The sequence below is a fragment of the Scyliorhinus torazame genome, chromosome 20 (genome assembly GCF_047496885.1).
Source record: "Scyliorhinus torazame isolate Kashiwa2021f chromosome 20, sScyTor2.1, whole genome shotgun sequence".
Lineage (NCBI taxonomy): Eukaryota > Metazoa > Chordata > Chondrichthyes > Carcharhiniformes > Scyliorhinidae > Scyliorhinus > Scyliorhinus torazame.
In genome coordinates, this window is record NC_092726.1 from 15,245,930 (window position 1) to 15,272,642 (window position 26,713).

At 46.6% G+C, this 26,713-nt stretch overlaps 1 protein-coding gene across 2 annotated transcripts; it reads right to left on the reverse strand.

Annotated features, from left to right (window-relative positions):
• Positions 1 to 1,075: 1,075 nt before the first annotated feature.
• Positions 1,076 to 19,999, reverse strand: LOC140396902 (lysoplasmalogenase TMEM86A-like). Of its 2 annotated transcripts, none has more exons than XM_072485755.1 (3): positions 19,865 to 19,999; positions 4,661 to 4,913; positions 1,076 to 1,608 (listed from the first exon to the last, which is right to left on the reverse strand). In XM_072485755.1, the coding sequence occupies exons 1-3, from the start codon at positions 19,922 to 19,924 to the stop codon at positions 1,190 to 1,192; spliced, it is 732 nt and encodes a 243-aa protein (XP_072341856.1). In that variant the 5' UTR covers positions 19,925 to 19,999; the 3' UTR covers positions 1,076 to 1,189. The 2 variants fall into 2 exon arrangements, with proteins under 2 accessions (XP_072341856.1, XP_072341857.1); XM_072485756.1 differs by lacking the exon at positions 19,865 to 19,999 and adding an exon at positions 7,889 to 8,138.
• Between the last annotated feature and the right edge of the window lie 6,714 nt (positions 20,000 to 26,713).

The following is a 26,713-nucleotide window of genomic DNA, read 5'->3' on the forward strand; positions in this document are numbered from 1 at the left end:
AACTTCTTCCCATTAAATATTTAAATCATCATTAGTACTGCGACACCAAAAAAACAGGGTGACCTATCCAAACAAGAAGGCCATGGTTCATATATAAAATAAAAACAGGAAGTGCTGGAAATTCTCAGCAGGTCTAGCAGCAACTGGACCTGGCCTGCCAAAAGCTGGCCCCCTATAACCAGCGTCGCCACCCCGGACCACCTCCTACCAGTCCCCCAGCCCCCGACGAATACCCCCCCTGCCAGCGGAATGGCTCACCCCCCCCCGACAATGGCGGCGCCTGACTCAGTCCGCGGCCGCCACGCAAGGTCCCCGAACGGGGTGAGCACACGTTTCCCACACCGTCGGGAACTCGGTACAATGGGGGCGGAGCATTTTGGAGGGTTTCAGGTGACGTCCTGAGGCCGACCACACGACGTGTAGAGTACTCCCCGAGAACCCCTTTTTTGAGGGGGCAGAGCATTGCAAAAAAGGCGCCGACCCCGATTCCGGTGTAAACGAGGATTCTCCGGCTGATCACGAAGCATCGGAGAATCCCGCCCCGTGTCTATCCAGTTAAAGATCCTTTATAGAGAACTCGAAACTATCAATATAAAATAGTTTCGAATAAGTAATTCAGGAGAATCTTCTTTACCCAGACAGTGCTGTAAATGTGGAACTTCTTATCACAGGGTGACTCACATAGGTGCATTAAAGGTGAACTTAGTTAATTACATGGGGGAGAGAGTAGATTTTAATGTGGAACTTGTTATTGCATGGAGTGGTTGAGGTGAATAACATAGATGCGTTGATGCTGACATGAGCTATGCTGACATATGATGGAGTATCATGTATATGATGGAGGAAGGAATAGATGCAGATATGTAAAAGGGTGAGAAGCGGGCGGAGAAAATGCCATAAATTCCATGTAATTCTGAAAATGTTCTTGGTGGAAAATCCTGCAAAAATTCCAGTCAAAGCTAATGCGATGTGACTGTTGTGCACTCAAGTGGAATCAAACTTATATTGGAAAATATTTATTTTTTATTATTGTGCAGATTTGAGCTAAAAGAAGGGGAAGCGAATAAGGCTTACGTCTGGATTGACCTTTTATTATCAATAAGCCTCAATATCTTATTCAGGTGCAGAATGACATACACACAACAAACCAACCCTTCATCATCTAAGACAATGGCACGATACTTTCTTTTCACTTTCTGATAACCTTATTCTCAGTATTTACAGTGGAAAGTGTGATAAGCATTTGTGCTATATAATAGGTAGCGACAATCAACCCTGAGTTGTACACAGGAAAGCAATACATGCTGACAGCATAGGTGAAATCAGACACTATAAAAAGCATTCCACCAATAGTACCAAACAATTTCATCCAAGACCAATGCTGATTGAAGAGTGTGCCAGCACTAGCACGCCAGGCCATAGTTCCAATTAAACTGATGTAGATGTAAGCTGTCCACTGGAAGGGCTTTTGATCCCAGAGACATCTGTTGAGGAAAAGCAAGTATATGGTGCCAATAATCACCAAGAAAAAGCCTGCCAGCAGGTTTAAAGGTTTTGCACCAAACATCCCGATGTAGAAAACATGTGCTATCCCAAACATGGCGTCTCCTGAAACAATAAAATAAACAACTTATACATTAATTCATTCCATTCCCTTCACTTTCTGTACATGTTCTACATGTGTGATGCCTTTGCACACCATCTTTCTCTAAAACTCCTAGATATCTTTGACTTCCAGAGAAATACAGTTTACCTAAAACTTTGCATTTTCCATTTGGTTTTGATTATTTTGCTTCTTTTCCTGAAACTAAGGATTTATTTTGAAGCACCTCTGGTATGTGGCTAGTTGGCTGTTCTTCAACCGAATAGGGACAATATATGCTATCACACAGAGTATGATGCAGTCCTCATTTGACATTCACACATCGTATAGTTTCCACCTGGTTCTATTGGATGATGGTCTTCCCAGGATTTAGAAGCCTATCTTTCTCTCTTTGGGTCAAAGAATGCTGAGGCTACTTGTTCCATCCCAACTGCTTCCTCAACTTAGATCGGCCACCTCAACAAAGCCAAGTTAGCAAACTTCAAGCTTTCTGGTTTATAAAACTTAAATGTTGGTCACTGTCTGTGGAGCTTGCACATTCTCAACCCAAAGATGTGCAGGTTAGGTGGATTGGCCACACTAAATTGCCCCTTAATTAGAAAAAAATTAATTGGGTATTCTGGATTTTTAAAAAAACCTCAAGGTTAAACCAGCCTGATGTCTTTATGCATCAGGAAAATACTGTAATTGACTTTGAAATGCATATCCGCTACCAGTAGCTGCCCAATACAATCTACTTCACTGGAGCACTATCAGATAAGGTTTGACACGGAGCCACCTAAAGAGATGTTTGTATCAGGATTGGAAAAGTTTTGCCAAAGGGAGGGGGGGGGTGAAACTATTGACCGATCCAGAGGGCAGCGAAATGTACATAGGGTCAGTTAAATGAAGGACAAAATAAACCTCTCTGTACAATAAAGTAAATTAGAGCAGGCAAGATAAATGTAATGTATATATACTGCTGTTTATAAATATGAGAAATGCCAATAAAAATATATTTTTTAAAGGATTGGAAAGCTTTGCTGATTGGCTTTCTTTGGGCCAACATGGCTTTCTTTGGGCCAGCAAGCACTTAAGGCTGTTCTGATTACAGATGCTATCTGACCTATTTCTCCTAATATTACGGATATTCGGGTTGGTGACTAAGAGCTTGGTGAATGAGGAGCATCTTAAGGCAGATGAAGGACGACAGATAGTGGTGCAACAATGAAAACTGAGAGTCAGGAAGATGCCAAAATTGGCAAAGATCTCAAAGATTGTAGGTGGTTCCAGAGATAAGTAGAGCAAGGCCATTGGAGGTTTTTGTACTGAAGGATAAAAGCAGGAAGCAGTGGTAATGGATGAACAGGATTTTGTGTTAGTTACGATACAGGCAGTAGAGCTTTGGGCAAGCTCAAGGGTAGGAGGTGGCAAGGAATGTATTGGAATAGTCAGTCTGCAGATAACAGTAACATAGATGCAGATTTCAGCAGATGGTCTGAAACGTGTGGAGGTGGATAAAGTTATGTGGTGAAAAGAGGAGCTCGAGGAGATGGAGAGAGTACAACATTGGAATCTCATCGAGGTGTCAAACATGACATCAATTTTGTCTGTGTTACTCTCAAACAGTGGTCATGGAGGATAATCAAGATGGCATTTAAGGGGCTGCACAGTGGCACAGTGGTTAGCATTGCTGTCTACGGCGCTGAGGACCCGGGTTCGAATCCCTGCCCTGGGTCACTGTCCGTGTGGAGTTTGCACATTCTCCCCGCGTCTGCGTGGGTTTCGCCTCCACAACCCAAAAGATGTGCAGGATAGGTGGATTGGCCACACTAAATTGCCCCTTAATTGGAAAAAATAATTGGGTACTCTAAATTTATTTTTAAAAAGAAGAAGAAAAAAAGATGCCGTCAAGGACAGAGAATGTGTGGTAGCGATACAACAGCTTTCTTCTTTGCCTCAATAATTAAGCCCATGATCCCACAATATGTTTTGTGAAAATGTTTTTTCTGAAGCTACTTTTATCTGGTTGTGTTTTAGGTTTTAAAATTACCAGATTTGTTCAATTACTTTCATTATTTTAAATATCACAATTACTCCTTTACTATTTATCTGTAGGGACTATTAATTCGGTCTATCTTGTCTTTTATCATAGCTAATTCTTTCAACCAAATATCAAGAAGGTCAAATTGAAACTGGAACCTCTTCCTCCAACCCCTGACACCGCACCCCTCCCTCCAACAATATCATTCCTAAATTTTGAACATCATGGGCGTCATTCTCCGACCCCCCGCCGGGTCGGAGAATGGCCGTTGGCCGCCGTGAATCCCGCCCCCGCCGAAGTCTCCGCTCCCGGAGATTGGGCGGGGGCGGGAATCCGGCCGCGCCGGTTGGCGGGACCCCCCGCTGGATTCTCCGGCCCGGATGGGCCGAAGTCCCGCCCAGGAATTGCCTGTCCCGCCGACGTAAATCAAACCTGGTATTTACCGGCGGGACCAGGCGGCATGGGCGGGCTCCGGGGTCCTAGGGGGGGGCGCGGGGCGATCTGACCTCGGGGGGTGCCCCCACGGTGGCCTGGCCCGCGATCGGGGCCCACCGATCCGCGGGCGGGCCTGTGCCATGGGGGCACTCTTTCCCTTCCGCCTCCACCACGGTCTCCACCATGGCGGAGGCGGAAGTGACTCTCCCCACTGCGCATGCGTGGGAAACTGACAGCGGCCGCTGACGCTCCCGCGCATGCGCTGGGAAACTGACAGCGGCCGCTGTCGCTCCCGCGCATGCGCCGCATTTCCGCGCCAGCTGGCGGGGCAACAAACGCCATTTCCGCCAGCTGGCGGGGCGGAAATCCCTCCGGCGTCGGCCTAGCCCCTCAATGTTGGGGCTAGGCCGCCAAAGATGCGGAGACTTACGCATCTTTTTGCCGGCGCGATGCCCGTCTGATTTGCGCCGGCTTTGACGCCAGTCGGCGGGCATCCCGCCGTTGGGGGAGAATTTCGCCCCATATTTCTGAATGAAAATAAGTATCATTATTTGTGTAAATTGCAAACATTTCATCTATTTCTCCACATTTGCACTTACCTTGAAAGGGATACAGCTGTGTAGAAGTCGTGCGGAAGATATCTCCTGCTGCTGAAAATAGGAGGCCAGCAATGAGCTTTTGAGCTTTGGAATGTGTGCACATGTTTATTCCATGGGTCAAAATGTATGTACACAGAAACAAAATGGGCAAGCATTTGAGGAGGGCCTTCATCCACAAGGGGCAGGAAGACTGCGGTGCCAATACAAAATAAATACAGACGCTCAACAGGAAGGGGATGAATCTGCACAGCTCCTTCAGTGAGAAGAAAAAATGGCTTGTTAGACTTAAAGGAAAAGAATAAAAGCAGCATGATTCCTCAGATGGTTTCTGACATTTTGGGTGCATTTAATGGAAAAAGAACAGAGTCCCGTTTTGGGCGCATTTAGCAGACTTTTTCCTGGCAATCCACAGAATCATAGAATCCTTACAGTGCAGAGGAAGGCCATTCGGCCCATCGAGTCCACACCGACCCTTCAAAGGACCACACTACCTGGACCCAATCCCCACCTATTTCTGCAACTCCACCCTAAGGGGCCATTTGGCATTACCAAACCATGTAACCTGCTTTTCTTTGGACTGTGGGAGAAAACAGGGGCACCTGCAGACACGGGGAGAATATGCAAACTCCACACAGACAGTCACCCGAGGTCGGAATCGAACCCGGGTCCCTGGGGCTGTGAGGCAGCAGTACCCCAATGCTGCACCAATTGTGGCACCGTGAACCATACCGCTATTAAACGGGACTCTGCTTCTTTTTCGGGACTTGGTGAGTGGTCGCATTTAGACACATTTCCTGCAGTAACGAACTCAGCTCGCCAGTGCAGGTGGCACCCTGATCTCTCGACCCCCGACACAACCTCCGGACTCCCCCAATGCCCCAACTTACCAATTAGGGGGTCCTTGAGACTCCGCATCCAACCTCATAAGGGCAGGGTAACTCCAGGCCCGATCCCTGGAATGGGCAACCTAGCACATAGGCACCTTGGCTCTGCCAGCCTGGCAGTGCCACTGGGCTCTATGGCAGTGACACCTGGGTGCCCGGGTGGCATTGGGAGTGCCAGGGTACCACTCAGCCCAGTCCCTGACCACCCAGTGGCCTCCAATTACCTAGGACACCCCCCCCCCTCCCTCCCAAGTGCCATTGCCCTGGTCCACCTTTGTGGAGACCAGCGCTAAATGGCATCATGGCAGGGTCTTCGAGGCAAAGCCATTTGATCCTGCGCCTTGGTGTCGACATATTCAAGTGTGATTAACTACTCACTTGAATATGCAAATCTGGATCACGCCCACTGAGGGCCAGATCCAGATCGCAATACCTCACGAGATCTCGTTAGATCTCACGAGGCGTAATGATCATAGAAAATCCTCACCGCGTTCTGAGTTGGGCGTTTTGAGCTCGGTACATCGTGTCCTTGGTAATTCTGAACAAACTGCATCACTAGTGAGAGGCTTTTCAGCTATGGGGATCAGCAAAGACTAAGAATTACACAGCATTACATTGCTCCATTCTCCTTTATATCAAACGTGAAGAATTGTTCTCCCTCCAGTTTTCTGCCCTATTTAATAAAATACAGATTCCTCCTATGGGACTCATTCACTGGTATGGTACAAGCAGCTTTTCACCATCTTAACAAAGTGGTGATTTCCCGAGATGCAAGCTTAAACAGCAAGTATCGCCGTGGTGATCCACCACAGTCACAACCAAACCTTATCCTGTCCCCTCCAGTTTACCAAGCTATTTAATTTTCCATCATCTGATACCAAACTGCAGAACCTAAACTGGCACTCAGGCAAGATCAGCTAACCTGACCCTTTGTTAATCTGTGTGGCTCACTATTCCAATAAGCAAGGTATTTTTAATCCATCAAACTGTGTTTACTGTGTTAAAAAAAATGTGGTTTAGCAAACCAGTGTTGTTTGCAAATGTGCTTGGTCACAAAGATGTGTACAAATGTTACTCTTTTAAAAGGAGGGTCAAATGGGCAAAATATGGTTTTAAGAAAAAAGTAAGGTGATTTCCAGAAGAACAGCAGGTTCGTTCGAGGGCAAGTCAAGCTCAGGAACCTCCACAATGGTGGTTACAGAATGGCTCTAATAAAACACAAAAGAATAACAGACACACCAAAATCCACTGGTCAATCCAGTCTGTCCCACACAGCTGTGATGTTCTGTACATCATAATATGCACAATCATCATCCCACATAAAAGCCATGCAATTGCTAGGTGAAGAAAAAAAGGTAAAAACCCAAGCCAAATAGTGGGGGAAAAAATCTGGCAAAGAAGCCTCAGACCTCTTTAGGTGCACTTGTGCCGCAGACCAGTCTGGCCATGATCACAGAGTACCAACCTTTTGTGCAGGCTAATCTCTGCCGCAGCCAGAATAAGGTCTAGCTCTCATTGGAAGGAATCCTGTGAATCAGTGAATTCACCACAAGCCGACTGTCTGTCCCACAGTCCACTATCCTCGAAGGAGTAAAACACCTCCTAACATCTAAGCAAGTTGTGACCTGATATAACGTGAGATTGTGACCACCCATCAAGTTCGTTAGAGTAAGCCAGTCACTCCAGAATGCAAAGTGTCTGTGTATGATGCAAACCCGATAGTGTGAGGCTCAATTCCCAATACACATAGTCATCTGCTCTCAACCATTGCAGCAGAATTTCCCCCAGTGCCTCTTATCTAGGTGTGGGGGAAAATAAATTGGTGAAAATTCTTGCCCCTGATTGCTATGCAGTGAGCCTACTACAAAGCACATGCAGGCATTCATATATCGGTCAAGAGCAAAATTGCATTTGATGTGAGTTTCAATGTTTAAACATTGACATTCATGGCCTAGGCTTACTGGACAAGGAAATAATAATAATAATCGCTTATTGTCACAAGTAGGCTTCAATGAAGTTACTGTGAAAAGCCCCTACCCGCCACATTCCGGCGCCTGTTCGGGGAGGCCGGTACGGGAATCGAACCCGTGCTGCTGGCATTGTTCTACATTACAAGCCAGCTGTTTCGCCCACTGTGCTAAACCAGCTAAACAAACAAATGTTTGTTATTACTTAGAAAATATTTGATGCCTTCAGAAGGATGGGAGAAAACTGGCAAAGAAAAGTGAAGAACACAGCTGGGAGTTGTTCAAACAGGAAACAGAACAGCTCTTATTGTCCTGATAGTGACGTTACATGGGTGGAACCGACATCCCCAGAAGCATATTTCAAATAAATTCCTTACTTGAAACCAAACTGTATTCCATTTCAAAGCCATCATTGTTTGATCGTCTCCCAACCGAATCAGTCACTCAGTGTGGATAAGGACACCACAAACAGCTCCACCACCTGTTGATGTCCGCCAGTCACACTGTGCTGCCTTCAACGATATATGATATAAGTCCAGGCAAGAAGCAACTAAATAATGATATTCCTCTAAAGTTTACAGTGCAAACCTGCTCACTGCTGGCTGCAGACAAGCTTCTGCTTGTAAAACAATTCTGCTTCAGTGGGAGGACACTAAAGAACCAAAGAAGGGATTGGTTCCTTCTAAGTTGGCCGCCTCCAGAAGGCTGGACAAGTTATGACAACTCAGGTAGACTGCAAATATTGCAAAGAAATGTAAGAAAGCAAAAAGTAATTTCAAAGGGCTAAGAGTTGAAATTATGATCACAAAGTTGTTTCCAGAGAGCTTCATATCAACATATGAGATGCCAGGTGTTTCATTTTCTGCAATAATTAATTAATTGTATGGTGTATAAATGGGACACAAGAAACAGGAAAAGTCCCAGATTTGATTCCTATTCTGTGTTGACTTTATTTATCTTAGGTCAAGTGGCAGTGGGATGTGAAAATTCACCTCCGTTCATCTGGGTTGGAGAGGGAAGAATCAACCAAATTGTGACCCATTGTCTTGGTTGGGATCCTCAAGCACATTCTATTTCTATGTTGCTGGTTTATTTTTGTTCAGCTATTTGTGTTGTTTACCTCTCATTGAATATACCCTCCTTCTGTACATTTGATGGCCTGGATGATCAGTATTTTACAGAATCACAGAAGCTTTCTAACATGTGAGCAATATCTTTGTTTAACTCCCTTATATATTTGGTGGTTGCGAGATGCAGGACATCGTTTGATTACAGAAAATTTGAGCCATGAGAGTTTCACCATAGTTCTGTTGACCAATGCCTGGGGACTTCTTTCAGAAAATGTATTTGTGTGGATGTCAAGTGAGCATAGATTCAAGCTTAAATGTGCAGTTCCTTTTATGGAGAATCTGAGGCCTGTTGTGTTAGATAGCATTATCAAGTATTTACAGCACAGAAACAGTCCATTTGGCCCACAGGTCTATGCTGGTGATTGTGCTCCACATAGGCCAGGCCATCTCCCACCCTTTTTCAACCAGGCCATCTCCCACCCTTTTTCAACCAACCCAATCAACATATCTCTCTATTCTTTTCTCCCACATGTGTTTAGCTAGAGTCCCCTTAAATCCATCTAGGCTCGTTGCCTCAAATACATATTGTGGTATTGAATTCTACTTCAAACCGCATAAATAACTTCCTTCGGAACTTATTGATGGATTTATTAGTGATTATCTTATACTTATGGCTCTGAGTAGTGGTCTCCACCATAATTGTGAACATGTTCACTCGGTCTACTCTGTTAGATCATTTGATAATCTTAAAAAAGCTCCATCAGGTCATCAGAGGAAAGAGATGGAACCTGTCCAATCTATTCTGATATGTGTAATCTCGTAGTTCCGGTCCATACTAATAAGTTTTTTTTGCATCTTCACCAGTATCTCTGTATGCTTTTTATAATATGGCACCAGAACTGTTCACAGTATTCCAAATGTAGTTTAATCAAAGTTTAATATAAGTTCAACATACTTCTCTCCTTTTGAATTATATCTTTGTGGAATTGAACCTCGGTGCTTTTTTAATTAATGTAGCCTTAATAATTTGTGTTGCTATTTTTTATGATTGGTCTTGCTGTACACTCAAATGTGTTTATTTTCTGTGGCATTTGTTTCCTTCTTATTCTCTCCACTGTACTATACCACCTCATTCTGATCTATATTAATGTTGGTTTGCTAATTACACACCCATCCTTGCAATTGTTTCAGGAATATATGACCCTTCGCACTTTTTCAGCCGGAGAAGGGTCTGTAACTTTTGCCACTGTATCCAGTTACAGAACTACACAGCCCCAATTATTGTCAAGAGAAGGAAGGTGCAGAAAAGCAAACTAAAATCTGAAAATTAGAGAGGACAAGTGTAGCAGAAACAGAGAAAGGCGGGTGTTAGAATCACACATACTTAATTGTGTTTTCCAATCACAATACTCAATGTAGAATAAGAAAAACACTCTGCTGTTTACTGTGCATTCTATCCAGTTCCAAATAAGGGTTGCTTAAGTTTACTGCATCAGTTTTATGAAATTAATTTTACTCACTTGAGAAAGCTAGAAGAGTAGAACAGAGACTCATTTAACTACATACAATATTCTGCTCAAGACAATAACTCAATCCCAACCAGTCCTTGCTGAGAGAGCTAACCACACCAGTCCCTGCTTTGGGCTGGCTTTTTGTAAGTCTGTAACGAGCTCCAGCTGGGTGGCTTTCGCTCACTATCTGGCAAACTTGTACTCCACAAGTCCTACAGAGAGATCAACAATGGTATCCTTGTGGTCCTCGAGGGGGTTCTAACACCACTCCCCCCAAAGTCCAAAAGTTCCCCTTCAGCCGCCAACGGTGGGGGCCTTCTGCGCCGCTTTGCCCGAGGCTGTGCTTCCGCTTGCAGCAGCTCTGGATCAGGCGCTATGTATTGGTTTGTCGACCGCCATTTCCTGGCCAACCTCTGAAGCCAGGGCCTCGGTCACGGATACAACGTCGTCTGTGGGCATGGGAAGTTCTGTGTCCATTTCCGAGCCGGAGTCATTCTCTCCCTGCTGGACAGGGCGCTGGGACCTACGTTGGGTCCACAGGCAGTTCATAACAAGGAGGAGATGTCAACACTGTTGGTTGGGGGTCATGAAGGGCATGCTGCCGCTTCTTTAGGTGGTCCAAATGCTTACGCTGAGCTTTCCACTGCATCCAAATTTTGTACGAGACCGGTTTAATTCTCTCTAGCATGATGCCTGAGAGCCAAAGTGCCCCATCTCCATAGACCATGTCCCCGGAGCATGGTAACATTGTGGTTAGCACAGTTGTTTCACAGCTCCAGGGTCCCAGGTTAGATTCCCGGTTTGGGTCACTGTCTGTGCGGAGTCTACACGTTCTCCCAGTGTTTGCGTGGGTTTCCTCCGGGTGCTCCGGTTTCATCCCACAGTCCAACGATGTGCAGTTTAGGTGGATTGGCCATGCTAAATTGCCCTTAGTATCCAAAAATGGTTAGGTGGGGTTACGGCGGAGGTATGGGCTTGGGTAGAGGTATGGGCTTGGGTAGGGTGCTCTTTCCAAGGGCCGGTGCAGACTCTATACGCCGATTGGCCTTCTTCTGCACCATAAATTGTATGATTCTGAGCGAAATTGCCACCCTAGTGTCCTCAAATCCTGGTGCCGCTTTTGTGTCTCTTGCTGCACCTCCACTGCCCTGCCGAGGTATGGAAATGTGAGACTCAACTGGGTTCTAAGCTGTTGGCCCATCAACGGTTCTGCAAGAGCAATTCCCGTCGCCATATGTGGCTTTGTGCGGTAGTTAACAAGGAACCGTTGCAGTTGAGTGTCCATGGAACCCGTGGTTTGTTTTTTAATGCCCCTTTTGAAAAGTTGGACCGTCCTTTCCACCAGCTGTTGGAGGAGCAATGATGTGGGCACTTGTAATATGTCGGATGCTGTTTCGCTCTGTAAACGCGGCAAACTCTTTACTCGTAAAGGGCATCCCATTATCCTTTACCGGACCGCAGGGATCCCATGGATGCTAAACAAGCACTGCAGCTTTTCTACTGGGGTCTTGGAAGTTGTCGAGGCCATCTTGCACACATCTCCCCACTTCGGGTGAGCACCCACGATGATGAGGAACATGGACCCCATGAAAGGCCCTGCAAAGTTTGCATGTAGTTGCACCCACGGGCATGCTGACCATTCCCATGAATGAAAGGAGGCCACCGGGATGCTCCTGGCATTGCAGGTTGCTGCGCACGACTCTCAATGTCCCCATCAATGCTGGGCCACTGGGTATAACTGTGGGCCAACATCTTAATTTTAGTGGTGTCCTGCTGCCACTGTGCAAGTCCTTCACCAGAGACTCCTGACCCTGCAGTGGGATTACCACGCGAGCTCCCCACGATATGACACCGTCCTCCATATTGAGTTCCAAGAACTCCAAGAACCGGATTCCAAGAACAGGTTCCAAGAACCTGTGGGCAAAAGTCTGGAGGGCTACAGTATGGGTCCCCTGCACTCCGCCACTCAAAAGCATGAGGTGAAGTTTCCCCAGTTCTGGATCCCGCTACGTCTGGCACGCGCCAGAGTAGCCATCAGTGGCAAAGTATCCATAAAGGTGAAAGTTGCAAACACTTTATCCACCACTGGTGGGGATGGGGCACTTACGCAATGGTAGATTACTGAGATCATCAGCATGGACTATCTGTGTACCAAAACAAATATTCATACAGGATAGAAGCGGCCAATGCTGAATTCTAGCTGATGCGATGGGTGGGGTTCCCTTATCTTCCCGAAAAATGCCAAGCAGTGGCTTATGTTCAGTCACAATGGAGAAATGCCACCTATAAACATATTGGCGGAATTTTCTGACTCCAAATATTACCGATTTGAGCATAACACCACCCAGCGTCTGCCAGGGTCCTCAAAGTGAAAACAAATGTGGTGTTCCATGCTGTCATCCTATCCGTGGGCCAGGCCAACTCTAGTGCTGTAGCGGGAGGCATTGCATGTCAGGAGTGGCAGGCAAGTTGGATCATAGTGCATGAGGAGCTGTGTGGACGACAGATGCTTTTTTTACTCTGGCAAATGCTTTGTCTTGTGAGACACCCCAGAACCACTCCTGGTCGTTCATCAACAATATGTGGAGTGGAGTCATCAAAGTGGCTAGGTTTGCAGTGAACTCTCATAGTAATTTATCAGGCCTAGGAATGACTGAAGTTCAGTGGCGTCCTTTGGGGTTGGAGCCCCTTTCATGGCTGAAACCTATCTTCCATTTCTGTTCATCCTGTAACCTAAGTAGGTCACCATTCTAGTGTGGAACACACACTTGCTCCACTTTAGCTGGGCACCTACCTGGGAAAACAGCCAGAGCACTTCTTTCAGGTTGCCGATGTGCTCCTTCTCCATGATGCCCTTGATGAGCATTTCCTCCAGATAGGCGGCCACCTTTGGCAGACTCTGCAAGATAGTCTCCATTTCCCGCTGGAAAGTTATCGGGGCCAAGGAAACTCCAAACGGGAGGCAGGTGTATTCAAATAATCCCCTATGAGTGTTTATGGTTGCAAATTTCCTGGGCTCAAGACATAGCTCCACCTGTAAATAAGCGCAGCTCATGTCAAGCTTGTGAAAGAACATCCTCCAGCAGGTTTTGTATACATATCCTCCACTCTAGGCATCGGGTATCAGTCCAGGTGTGAAGCTCTGTTCATCATGAGCTTAAAATCCTCGCAGAATTGGGCAGATTTGTCAGGCTTCATTACTGGTGCCAAGGGTGTGGCTCATCCCGCTAATTATACAGGGTATATGACCCCCAGATCCTTCAGGTATCAACGCTCCGCATCAACTTTGGCAAGCAATGCATTGTTGACAAGCCTCGCCATAAAATACATGGATGAGCTTCAAGATCCAAGTAGATAACGTCCTTGGCCCCATTTCCAGACCTTCCTGGAACACATCAGGGTATTTGCAACCAGTCACGCTCCAGCAAATTGGGCAAGTCGCTTAACCGCAACCAAGGGAAGACAGACCGACTTCTGCCCGTGCGTTACCAGAGTCATGATGGTCCCCATGATGTTCAAAGGCTCGTTGGTATCGGTCGCCAATGTCGTTTTGGTGTCATGCAATACCAGCGCCATGATCCCTGCGTGGAGTCGTCAAAATGTCCGATAGTCCACGATGGAGATGTCAGGTGCAGTGTCCGTTTCCATCGCCATGGGGTGACCATTGACTTGTATTGTGTCTCGGATAGGTGCTACCTTCAGGGCATGATGCAGTTCAGCTGCATCAAACAGTCCTCCTCATCCGGGAGGCCCAAGTGCAAGGCTCTGGTTTGTGATGATCTCGCTAGCTGCTGTGGTTGGCATTCTCTGCGCCAAAATCGGCAGTTCTGGCCAAGATGAGTCCTCTGACCACATATTTGGCAATGTGGTCGGCTATCCCCATCATCCTCAGGAGAGTTATCCCGCAAGTCAGCGATAGCTCCCGAGAGCCTGACCCGGCTGCAGAATTGCCTCTGAGGCTGCCCTTTCAGAGGTGATCTGGCCAGACCGGCATTACCTTTTGAAGCAGTGGGAATTAGAAACGTGGACGTCCATGGAACCCTGCAGCTCCTGCACTCCTTTCTCTGTGTGCCCCCGGGAAAGCTTGATGGTCCATTTCAAATCCAAGGAGGGCTCTCGCAACAGTTTCCTCTGAGTGGCTGTCGTACACTAGAACATAGAACATTACAGCATAGTACAGGCCCTTCAGCCCTCGATGTTGCGCCGACCTGTGAAACCACTCGAAAGCCCATTTACACTATTCCCTTATCGGCCATATGTCTATCCAATGACCATTTGAATACCCTTAGTGTTGGCGAGTCCACTACTGTTGCATCAAACAGTCCTCCTCATCCGGAGGCCCAAGTGCAAGGCTCTGGTTTGTGATGATCTCGTTAGCAGCTGTGGTTGGCATTCTCTGCGCCAAAATCGGCAGTTCTGGCCATGATGAGTCCTCTGACCACATATTTGGCAATGTGGTCGGCTATCCCCATCATCCTCAGGAGAGTTATCCCGCAAGTCAGCGGTAGCTCCCGAGAGCCTGACCCGGCTGCAGAATTGCCTCTGAGGCTGCCCTTTCAGAGGTGATCTGGCCAGACCGGCATTACCTTTTGAAGCAGTGGGAATTAGAAACGTGGAAGTCCATGGAACCCTGCAGCTCCTGCACTCCTTTCTCTGTGTGCCCCCGGGAAAGCTTGATGGTCCATTTCAAATCCAAGGAGGGCTCTCGCAACAGTTTCCTCTGAGTGGCTGTCGTACACTAGAACATAGAACATTACAGCGTAGTACAGGCCCTTCAGCCCTCGATGTTGCGCCGACCTGTGAAACCACTCGAAAGCCCATTTACACTATTCCCTTATCGGCCATATGTCTATCCAATGACCATTAAAATACCCTTAGTGTTGGCGAGTCCACTACTGTTGCATCAAACAGTCCTCCTCATCCGGAGGCCCAAGTGCAAGGCTCTGGTTTGTGATGATCTCGTTAGCAGCTGTGGTTGGCATTCTCTGCGCCAAAATCGGCAGTTCTGGCCATGACGAGTCCTCTGACCACATATTTGGCAATGTGGTCGGCTATCCCCATCATCCTCAGGAGAGTTATCCCGCAAGTCAGCGGTAGCTCCCGAGAGCCTGACCCGGCTGCAGAATTGCCTCTGAGGCTGCCCTTTCAGAGGTGATCTGACCAGACCGGCATTGCCTTTTGAAGCAGTGGGAATTAGAAACGTGGACGTCCATGGAACTCTGCAGCTCCTGCACTCCTTTCTCTGTGTGCCCCCAGGAAAGCTTGATGGTCCATTTCAAATCCAAGGAGGGCTCTCGCAACAGTTTCCTCTGAGTGGCTGTCGCACACTAGTACATAGAACAACACCTGTTGCAGGCAGGGCATTCCACACCCTTACTACTCTCTGAGTACTACTCTCTGACGTCTGTCTTATATCTATCCCCCCTCAATTTAAAGCTATGTCCCCTCGTGCTAGACATCACCATCCGAGGAAAAAGGCTCTCACTGTCCACCCTATCCAATCCTCTGATCATCTTGTATGCCTCAATTAAGTCACCTCTTAACCTTCTTCTCTCTAACAAAAACAACCTCAAGTCCCTCAGCCTTTCCTCACAAGATCTTCCCTCCATACCAGGCAACATTCTGGTAAATCTCCTCTCCACCCTTTCCAATGCTTCCACATCCTTCCTATAATGCGGTGACCAGAATTGCACGCAATACTCCAAATGCGGCCGCACCAGAGTTTTGTAGAGCTGCAACATGACCTCATGGCTCCGAAACTCAATCCCTCTACCAATAAAAGCTATCACACCGTATGCCTTCTTAACAACCCTCTCAACCCGAGTGGCAACTTTCAGGGATCTATGTACATGGACACCATGATCTCTCTGCTCATCCACACTGCCAAGAATCTTACCATTAGCCCAGTACTCTGTCTTCCTGTTATTCCTTCCAAAATAAATCACCTCACACTTTTCTGCATTAAACTCCATTTGTCACCTCTCAGCCCAGCGCTGCAGCTTATCTATGTCCCTCTGTAACTTGTAACATCCTTCCGCACTGTCCACAACTCCACTGACTTCAGTGTCATCTGCAAATTTACTCACCCATCCTTCTACGCCCTCCTCCAGGTCATTTATAAAAATGACAAACAGCAGTGGCCCCAAAACAGATCCTTGTGGTACACCACTAGTAACTGGACTCCAGTCTGAACACTTCCCATCAACCACCACCCTTTGTCTTCTTCCAGCTAGCCAATTTCTGATCCAAACTTCTAAATCTCCCTGAATCCCATGCTTCCATATTTTCTGCAGTAGCCGACAGTGGGGAACCTTATCAAACGCTTCACTAAAATCCACATACACCACATCAACTGCTTTACCCTCATCCACCTGTTTGGTCACCTTCTCAAAGAACTCAATAAGGTTTGTGAGGGACAACCTACCCTTCACGAAACCGTGTTGACTATGTCTAATCAAATTATTCCTTTCCAGATGATTATACATCCTATCTCTTATAAACATTTCCAAGATTTTGCCCACAACAGAAGTAAGGCTCACTGGTCTATAGTTACCAGGGTTGTCTCTATTCCCCTTCTTGAACAAGGGGACAACATTTGCTATCCTCCAGTCTTCTGACACTATTCCTGTTGACAAAGATGACTGAAAGATTAAAGCCAAAGGCTCAGCAATCTCCTCCCTAGCTTCCCAAAGAATCCTAGGATAAATCCCATCCGGCCCAGGGGACTTATCTATTTTTACCCTTTCCAGAATTGTTAACACCTCCTTCTTATGAACCTCAAGCCCTTCTAGTCTAGTAGCCTGAATCTCAGTATTCTCCTTGACAACATTGTCTTTTTCCTGTGTGAATACTGACGAAAAATATTCATTTAGCACCTCTCCTATCTCCTCGGACTCCAAGCACAACTTCCCGCTACTGTCCTTGACTGGCCCTACTCTTACCCTAGTCATTCTTTTATTCCTGACATATCTATAGAAAGTTTAGGGTTATCCTTGATCCTACCTGCCAAAGACTTCTCATGTCCTATCCTGGCTCTTCTTAGATCTCTCTTTAGGTCCTTCCTAGCTAACTTGTAACTCTCGAGCTCCCTTTCTGATCCTTCATGTCTCATCTTTACATAAGCCTCCTTCTTCCTCTTGACAAGTGTTTCGACTGCCTTAGTAAACCACGGTTCCCTTGCTCGACCACTTCCTCCCTGCCTGACAGGCACATACTTATCAAGGACACGCAGTAGCTGTTCCTTGAACAAGCTCCACATTTCCATTGTGCCCATCCCCTGCAGTTTTCCTCTCCATCCGATGCATCCTAAGTCTTGCCTTATCGCATCATAATTGAATGAAATGAATGAATGAAAATTGCTTATTGTCACAAGTAGGCTTCAAATGAAGTTACTGTGAAAAGCCCCTAGTCGCCACATTCCGGCGCCTGTTCGGGGAGGCTGTTACGGGAATCGAACCGTGCTGCTGGCCTGCCTCGGTCTGCTTTCAAAGCCAGCGATTTAGCCCTGTGCTAAACAGCCCCAGTTTATTGGCCTTTCCCCCAGATATAACTCTTGCCCTGCGGTATATACCTATCCCTTTCCATCACTAAAGTAAACATAATCGAATTGTGGTCACTATCACCAAAGTGCTCACCTACCTCCAAATCTAACACCTGTCCTGGTTCATTACCCAGTACCAAATCCACTACCACCTCGCCTCTCGTTGGCCTATCTACATACTGTGTCAGGAAACCCCCCTGCACACATTGGACAAAAACGGACCCATCTAAAGTACTCGAACTATAGCGTTTCCAGTCAATATTTGGAAAGTTAAAGTCCCCCATATTTGGAAAGTTAAAGAGCCTACCCTCAACATTTCAGAGAAAGAAGACTAAAAGGTCTGAACTCGCAATGCTCAGCTAGACACCTTAGGTAGGTCGTAAAATCAGTGACATCATCTACTTCCATATATTAAACCTGTATTGCTGCATGATCACAGAAGGCTTAGGGCCATAATGTTTAGCAACCAAAGCAACCAGCTCATCAAACGATTTGGAGTCCAGTGCAGCCAGGTTAGACTTTTTATGATCCCAAAAGTCAGGGCCCTGTAGGCATTCAGGAGGATGACTTTCTTTTTTTTTCAATGTATTTTATTGCAAACATGCATCAAAGCAAATAAACACCCCGGGAAACATGCTTCCCAACAATCAACTATACAGTCTGTACTGATTTTTCCCCCTTTTCACCCTTCCCCTCCTCTCCTCCCTCCACCCCCCTGCGATTGACAGTTTTCCCCCAAAATCCCATTAGCCTGAAACAACTACCTCATGCACTCAGAATACAGGCTCCAGTCTTCCAGGCTTGCATCAAAGGCTTTCAGTTTCCCAGATAGTGGCACCCTGAACTGGTATGTCCCCATGTTCCGGGATAGTAATCGACCGGGCGGCTAGGTGGTTCCACAAGCGAGTCCAGAGTTTCCTTTTGTCTTTGTGTCGGTTTAGTAATTTGAGGAAGCCAGTGATAGTAGAACAGAGATGTATGTAACTATATACAATATTCTGCTCAAGGCAGTAACTTGCTCCCACTCCAGTCCTTGCTGGGAGAACTAACTACACCAGGCCCTGCTTTGGGCCAGCTTTCATGTACAAACTCCAGCTGGGTGGTGTTATGGGCCAGAGTTTAGAGAACCCCAAAGTGTATCATGGAGTTCACCTGACCCACAACTTTTAATAGATTGTGGTATGGGGAGGACACGGCCCACTCTACAGGTGTAATACAGCAGAAATGGAAAAGTATTTTTTAAAGCAAAACAATGTTTATTCTATGAACTCAAGTTAACCTTTTTTAAAACATACAATGAACATCTTAGCAACCATTAATTCAAATACAACCCCCAAAGAATATAACACGAAGTAATCCTTAATAACTTCCCAAACAACATCCACAAGACAGAAGAAAAACCTTTTAACAGAAGCACATTAGGTTTACATTCACTACTGAGAACATTTATAATTCTGAATTCACCAAATGATCAAGAGATAGTCTTTTCATGGCAAAGAGATCCACAGTACACCTGCTCTGTCTGGCTTCAGCTCCAACACTGAAAACGAAACCAAAAACACACCGTGCAACAAACAGCCTAAAACAAAAGTAAAAAAGCTGACAGACAGCCCAGCTCCACCCACACTCTGACATCACTGATAAACACCCATTTCTTAAAGGTACATTTCTTAAACACCCATTTCCTAAAGGTACTCTCACTTGACAGTGGCCTCCATCCCCTATCTGAGTATCTTGTACTCTACAAGTCCTAGGAGACCAATAATAGTTTCCCTGTGGTGCTCGTGGGGTTTATAACATTAATCTAACCCATTTTCTGTCACAAATAATGATTCTGCAACATTAGACATTTGAGGGACAAAGTATATATGAAGTCAAACAGGCCTCGAGGATCTGCAATTCAGTTGCCCTCTTTCTACTGAACTTGCTAATGTATACTCGGAGTTGGCTCCCGAGACACAATGACAATTGTTCATCAATTGTCCTTCTGGTGAATATAGGTAGAGAATTCAACCACAATAGGCATCATAGACAAGCCCAAGTCTTTCCAAGTCTTTTTTTGAGCAAATTTCTTTTTGTTGAAAAATGGGATCTATATTGATGTATGTTTCAGTGATTCGGCACTGCATTGTTATTGCTCCTGATCGCAAATGTTCATCTGAACATTTTCTCAGTGCTGACTGCTTGAAGTAAAAGTACAAATAAATTGCTTTAACTTTGAAAAAAACTTACCATGAAGGCACCTGAGTTCACCTTTGATACAAGTTTGCTTGGGCCTTGCTCTGCTTGCATTTCTTTTTGGTCTGATCAACGAGTTGTTTTGAACTGTTTTACTGGAAGTTATTAGCCACTTTAAACAGGTTTGACAGGACCCACCTTCACAGAGGAATGCTGATTCACCCAACAAGTTATAGAACATAGAACATAGAAAATACAGCACAGAACAGGCCCTTCGGCCCACGATGTTGTGCCGAACCTTTGTCCTAGATTAATCATAGATTATCATTGAATCTACAGTGCAGAAGGAGGCCATTCGGCCCCCTGAGTCTGCACCAGCTCTTGGAAAGAGCACCCTACCCAAACTCAACACCTCCACCCAACACCAAGGGCAATTTGGACATTAAGGGCAATTTATCATTGGCCAATTCACCTAACCCGCACATCTTTGGACTGTGGGAGGAAACCGGAGCACCCGGAGGAAACCCACGCAGACACGGGGAGGACGTGCAGACTCCGCACAGACAATGACCCAAGCCGAAATCGAACCTGGGACCATGGATCTGTGAAGCAATTGTGCTATCCACAATGCTACCGTGCTGCCCTTAAGAACAAATAAATCTACACTATATAATTTTCCCGTAATCCATGTACCTATCCAACAGCTGCTTGAAGGTCACTAATGTTTCCGACTCAACTACTTCCACAGGCAGTGCATTCCATGCCCCCACTACTCTCTGGGTAAAGAACCTACCTCTGATATCCCTCCTATATCTTCCACCTTTCACCTTAAATTTATGTCCCCTTGTAATGGTGTGTTCCACCTGGGGAAAAAGTCTCTGACTGTCTACTCTATCTATTCCCCTGATCATCTTATAAACCTCTATCAAGTCGCCCCTCATCCTTCTCCGCTCTAATGAGAAAAGGCCTAGCACCCTCAACCTTTCCTCGTAAGACCTACTCTCCATTCCAGGCAACATCCTGGTAAATCTTCTTTGCACCTTTTCCAAAGCTTCCACATCCTTCCTAAAATGAGGCGACCAGAACTGTACACAGTACTCCAAATGTGGCCTTACCAAAGTTTTGTACAGCTGCATCATCACCTCACTGCTCTTAAATTCAATCCCTCTGTTAATGAACGCGAGCACACCATAGGCCTTCTTCACAGCTCTATCCACTTGAGTGGCAACTTTCAAAGATGTATGAACATAGACCCCAAGGTCTCTCTGCTCCTCCACAATGCCAAGAACTCTACCGTTAACCCTGTATTCCGCATTCATATTTGTCCTTCCAAAATGGACAACCTCACACTTTTCAGGGTTAAACTCCATCTGTCACTTCTCAGCCCAGCTCTGCATCCTATCTATGTCTCTTTGCAGCCGACAACAGCCCTCCTTACTATCCACAACTCCACCAATCTTCGTATCGTCTGCAAATTTACTGACCCACCCTTCAACTCCCTCATCCAAGTCATTAATGAAAATCACAAACAGCAGAGGACCCAGAACTGATCCCTGCGGTACACCACTGGTAACTGGGATCCAGGCTGAATATTTGCCATCCACCACCACTCTCTGACTTCTATCGGTTAGCCAGTTCGTTATCCAACTGGCCAAATTTCCCACTATCCCATGCCTCCTTACTTTGTGCAGAAGCCTACCATGGGGAACTTTATCAAATGCCTTACTAAAATCCATGTACACTACATCCACTGCTTTACCTTCATCCACATGCTTGGTCACCTCCTCAAAGAATTCAATAAGATTTGTAAGGCAAGACCTACCCCTCACAAATCCGTGCTGACTATCCCTAATCAAGCAGTGTCTTTCCAGATGCTCAGAAATCCTATCCTTCAGTACCCTTTCCATTACTTTGCCTACCACCGAAGTAAGACTAACTGGCCTGTAATTCCCAGGGTTATCCCTAGTTCCTTTTTTGAACAGGGGCACGACATTCGCCACTCTCCAATCCCCTGGTACCACCCCTGTTGACAGTGAGGACGAAAAGATAATTGCCAACGGCTCTGCAATTTCATCTCTTGCTTCCCATAGAATCCTTGGATATAACCCGTCAGGCCCGGGGGACTTGTCTATCCTCAAGTTTTTCAAAATGCCCAACACATCTTCCTTCCTAACAAGTATTTCCTCGAGCTTACCAATCTGTTTCACACTGTCCTCTCCAACAATATCGCCCCTCTCATTTGTAAATACAGAAGAAAAGTACTCATTCAAGACCTCGCCTATCTCTTCAGACTCAATACACAATCTCCCGCTACTGTCCTTGATCGGACCTACCCTCGCTCTAGTCATTCTCATATTTCTCACATATGTGTAAAAGGCCTTGGGGTTTTCCTTGATCCTACCCGCCAAAGATTGTTCATGCCCTCTCTTAGCTCTCCTAATCCCTTTCTTCAGTTCCCTCCTGGCTATCTTGTATCCCTCCAATGCCCTGTCTGAACCTTGTTTCCTCAGCCTTACATAAGTCACCTTTTTCCTCTTAACAAGACATTCAACCTCTCTTGTCAACCATGGTTCCCTCACTCGACCATCTCTTCCCTGCCTGACAGGGACATACATATCAAGGACACGTAGCACCTGTTCCTTGAACAAGTTCCACATTTCACTTGTGTCCTTCCCTGCCAGCCTATGTTCCCAACTTATGCACTTCAATTCTTGTCTGACAACATCGTATTTACCCTTCCCCCAATTGTAAACCTTGCCCTGTTGCACGTACCTATCCCTCTCCATTACCAGTTCTCTCAGCAGGTGTGTCACATATTCACTTGTCACATGGCTGAGCTCAGCCTTTGTGGAACCCTCTTGGCTCCTGGCCATATTTAGCAGATTGTTTTTGGATTATTGGAATTATTTATGTCTTTATACCATCTCTGGAAGCCTCTGCCTGGTAGGGATGTAAGTCGCACATAGACTGCTAGTTCCTGAATAATTTAGAGCACTTTTGTTCTTTTTCATTCTGGGCATCACTGACAAGGCCAGCATTTATTGCTCATCCCGAATTGCTCTTGATAAAAGTGGTAAGCTGCCTTCCTGAACCGCTGCAGTCTCTGTGTAGGAATTCCCACAGTGCTGTTCGGTTGGGAGTTCCAGGATTTTGACCCACTGACAATGGAGGAACAGCGATATAGGTCACGGGTTTAGGAGTTGCTGGTGAAGTCTGAGAATGTGATTACAATGTATCATTTAGATGGTACATGCTGCAGCCACTCTGCGGCTGGTGGAGGAGAGAATGTTTGAAGTAATGGATGAGGTGCCTATAAAAGATCAGGAGGCCCGGGAAGGTAAGTTAAACACTATTTAGTAAACCGACACAACGCTCACAGTCCATAGGTCCTAACCGGGACTGCTGATCACGCTAGTCCCAGTCTAGGCAGATTTAGAAGGCAGATTTACGAGCCTCCGTCCACCAGTGAAGGAGCTTGTATTCCAGAAGTTCCACAGTTGGATCAGTTAAGGTGGCCCCGTGAGTCTCATGAGGGGCATTACATCACCCCCCCCCCCCCCCCCCGCAAAGTCCATATGTTCCCCTGCACCAGATTGCAACAGGGTGTGCTTCACTGGTTCACCTGTGGCTGTGCTTGTAACAGCTCAGGGGCCGGGTCGGGGGTATGTATCATGTCGAGTAGCACCTTTTTCACGGAGAAGGTCGAAGGGGTCCTGTCGGGACCTGTCGCTGATTGCAACGTCCTTCGAGATATCTGAGGATTCTATGTCCATATCTAATGCGGTGTCATCCGCATTCTGCTGGCCTGGGCATCAGTCACTGGTGGGAAGTGCTTCCTGGCTAAAGGAAGGCAGACAGAGTGGCCAAAGGTGTCAGCCCATCACTAATTCTGTCGGTGCTGCCCTGGTTATGATGTGCAGTGTCATTCGGTAATTGAATAAAACCCGTACCAGCTTTGTTTCAATGGAACCTGCAGTCTGTTTCCTCATGCCCTCTTTAAACATTAGGACTGCCCGCTCAGCCTGACCGTTGGAGAATGTTTGGTATGGGGTGGTTCGGACTTGTTTCACCACATTGGCATGCATAAATGTCTGGAATTCCTTGCTGGAAAAGGGAGTACCATTGTCTGTGACAAGTACTTCTGGGGTCCCATCGGTGCTGAAGGATTGGCGCAACTTCTCTATGGTGATTCATGAGGTGGTGGAAAACATTCGGTGCACAACCATCCACTTGGAGTGGGCATCTAAAGGAGCAGAAACATTAATATTAACCCCAGCGAAGTCAGCCTGCAAGCGCATCCAGGGGGCACCCCAGCCACTCCCAGGGGTGGAGATACGCTGACGGAGGGAGCTTCTGGCATTCTTAGCAAGCTGAATATTACTGCACCATTTGCAATGTCGCTGTTGAGTCCTGGGGACCACAAGTAACTCCTTTTAAGTATCTTCATCTTGGAAACACTCGGGTGTCTGCTACGCAAATCTTGCAAGACCATGCGCTGACCTGGCGTGGGATGATGACACAGGCTCCCCACAGGAGAATGCCATCCTCCACACAGAGGTCCTGCTATTTTGAAAGATAGGCATGCAGTTCCTCTGGGGGTTATCCTTGTAACCTGCCATGTAGGAGGATGTGGCCCAATTTTGCAAATGGAGGGTCCCTTTGGGTCCACATGCAGATTTGTGCGACCATCTTGGACAAAATTCAATGTCAATATGACTTTGTCTGCCACTGGTGGGGTCAGGGGGCTTACAGGCATGGGGACATCCGCATGGGAGATCTGTGCTCCTGGATGATATTCAAAGGTCTACTCATGCGTCGCCAACAGCGCATCGTTGGATTCTGGGCGATTCTGGTGGTATCATCATGTCTTACTTAAAATGGCCAAGGGAAGGGCTTGTGGTCCGTGATTATCATGGAAATTATGCCCGTAGATGTCCTGGTGGAATTCCTATACTGCAAATATCACGGACAGTCCTTCCTTCTCAATTTTTGAATCGTGATGCTCTGTGTCAGCCAGGGTTCTGGACGTGTAAGCTATGGCCATTTTGTCCCATCATCTCACCAGTGCCCCAATGCCATTTGAAGAGGTGTCATGGGATGACAAGTGGCTTAAACGGATCATAGTGCGTCAATAGTTTGGATGGTAACAATTGCCACTTCACTCTGGCGAATGCTTCCACCTGCTGGGCTTTACATGCCCATTCTGGTTCTGCTTTAACAGTGCATGCAGGGGCGTCAACAAAGTAGCGAGGTTCGGGATGAACTTCCTGTAATTATTGACAAGCCAAAAAACAACTTCAGCTCTGTTGCATTATCAGGTATCGGGGCTCCCTTGATAACCTGGACTTTTTCCTCCACTGAGTTCAACCCATCCTTATCAGCCTTGTGTCAAGGTATGTGACCTCTTTCGTCTGAAAGATGCACTTCCACTTCTTCAGGCAAGCACCCATATCAGAGAACTGTCAGAGGACCTCTTCCTGGTTCCCCAGGTGTTCCTTCTCCTGTAATGAGCACATGGTCCAGATAGACATCCACCTTGCAAAAACCTTGGAGAATGTTTTCCATTACCCTGAAAAATCACAGACTCTGACGACACCCCGAATGGAAATCGGATGCCCTCATACAACCCTCTGTGGGTGTTGATGTTGACATATTTCTGTGCCTTGCGTCTAACTCCAACTGGAGGTACGCATGGCTATGTCAAGTTTCGTGAATGTGTGACCCCCCACCCCCCCCCCCAAACCGGCCAACTTTGCCTACAAATATTCTACTCGTGGCATTGGGTACTGATTGAAATCCTGTTTATTGTCATCATATAATTGCTACACAGGCGAACGGACCTGTCCCGCTTCAGCACCAGAATCTGCAAACTGGACCGGGCGATGATTCCCAAACTATCTAGTCAGCTCAATTCATCACCACTTCCACAAGCAGGGCGTTTGGGATTGGCCTGACCTCTGGGTCAACGTAAATCTTGCTTTGGCCCCCTTTATTTTTCCCAGGCCCTCCTGGAAAACCTCCAGATATTTTTCAAGGATTTCATACAGACAAACAATATCCATCCAGAAACTATGTTGCCAGTCCAGATAGAGTATTTGTAATCAATCACAGCCTAAGAGGCTGCGCTGGGGCCTTGCACCACCACTAGCAGTTCCTAACCTATTTGCCCATGGGTAACCGGGGTCACCATGGTACCGATGATAGTCAATTTTTCCCTGGTCTATGTTGCCAGTTGTGCCTTGGTATCCCTCAAGACCAGGTGCAGAATTCCCAGGCGGAACCTATGGAAAGTTTGTTGTATGATAGCCCCGTATCGCTTTCCATGTCCAAGGGGTGACGGTTGACTTTAAGCCGTATTCTAATTGGGGTTACTTTGGGAGCCGCAATATCGTTTAACTGTATTAGGTCTTCTTTCTCGGGTGGGGCAGCGTGCAAATCCCTAGCTCAGCGCACCTGGCCGGAGCAACACGTTTGCTGTCAATTCTGATAGCCTCAACTACCACAGTTCCTGCCAGTGCAGCGCTGTTGTGGGTGCTCCTCATCGTCCGACGAGGCGATATCCCATCAAATCAGATCGTGGTGGCCCTTAGCCATCGGATCTACTCATGGTGCTGTTTCAGTGGTCATTAGGTTACGTAACCCCTATCCTTGTGGGGCACCGCCCTTCGAAATGGGGGCCAGACAATGCTATGTACGCCATAACCCGTGGAAATCTGAAGCTCCTCGACCCCTTTTACATATTCTCACAGGAGAGTCACAGCTCTATGGCCCTTTTTAGGTCTAAGGCCAGCTCCACTAACATCTTCTTTTCAGTTGACATATTGTGAATGCCACCCACCAAATGATCTCTGAACATCTCAGGGTGGGATGGGCCAAAGTCAGAATGGTAAGGGAGGTGGTGTA

What these genes read in the sequence shown, in the direction of transcription:
- LOC140396902 (XM_072485755.1), bottom strand. Translation starts at nt 19,924, where the DNA reads ATGCAAGCAGAGCAAGGCCCAAGCAAACTTGTATCAAAGGTGAACTCA. An exon ending in TGAACTCAGGTGCCTTCATG is followed by an intron (nt 4,914 to 19,864) that starts GTAAGTTTTTTT and finishes TTCTCACTGAAG; the next exon opens with GAGCTGTGCAGATTCATCCC. An exon ending in ACAGCTGTATCCCTTTCAAG is followed by an intron (nt 1,609 to 4,660) that starts GTAAGTGCAAAT and finishes TTATTGTTTCAG; the next exon opens with GAGACGCCATGTTTGGGATA.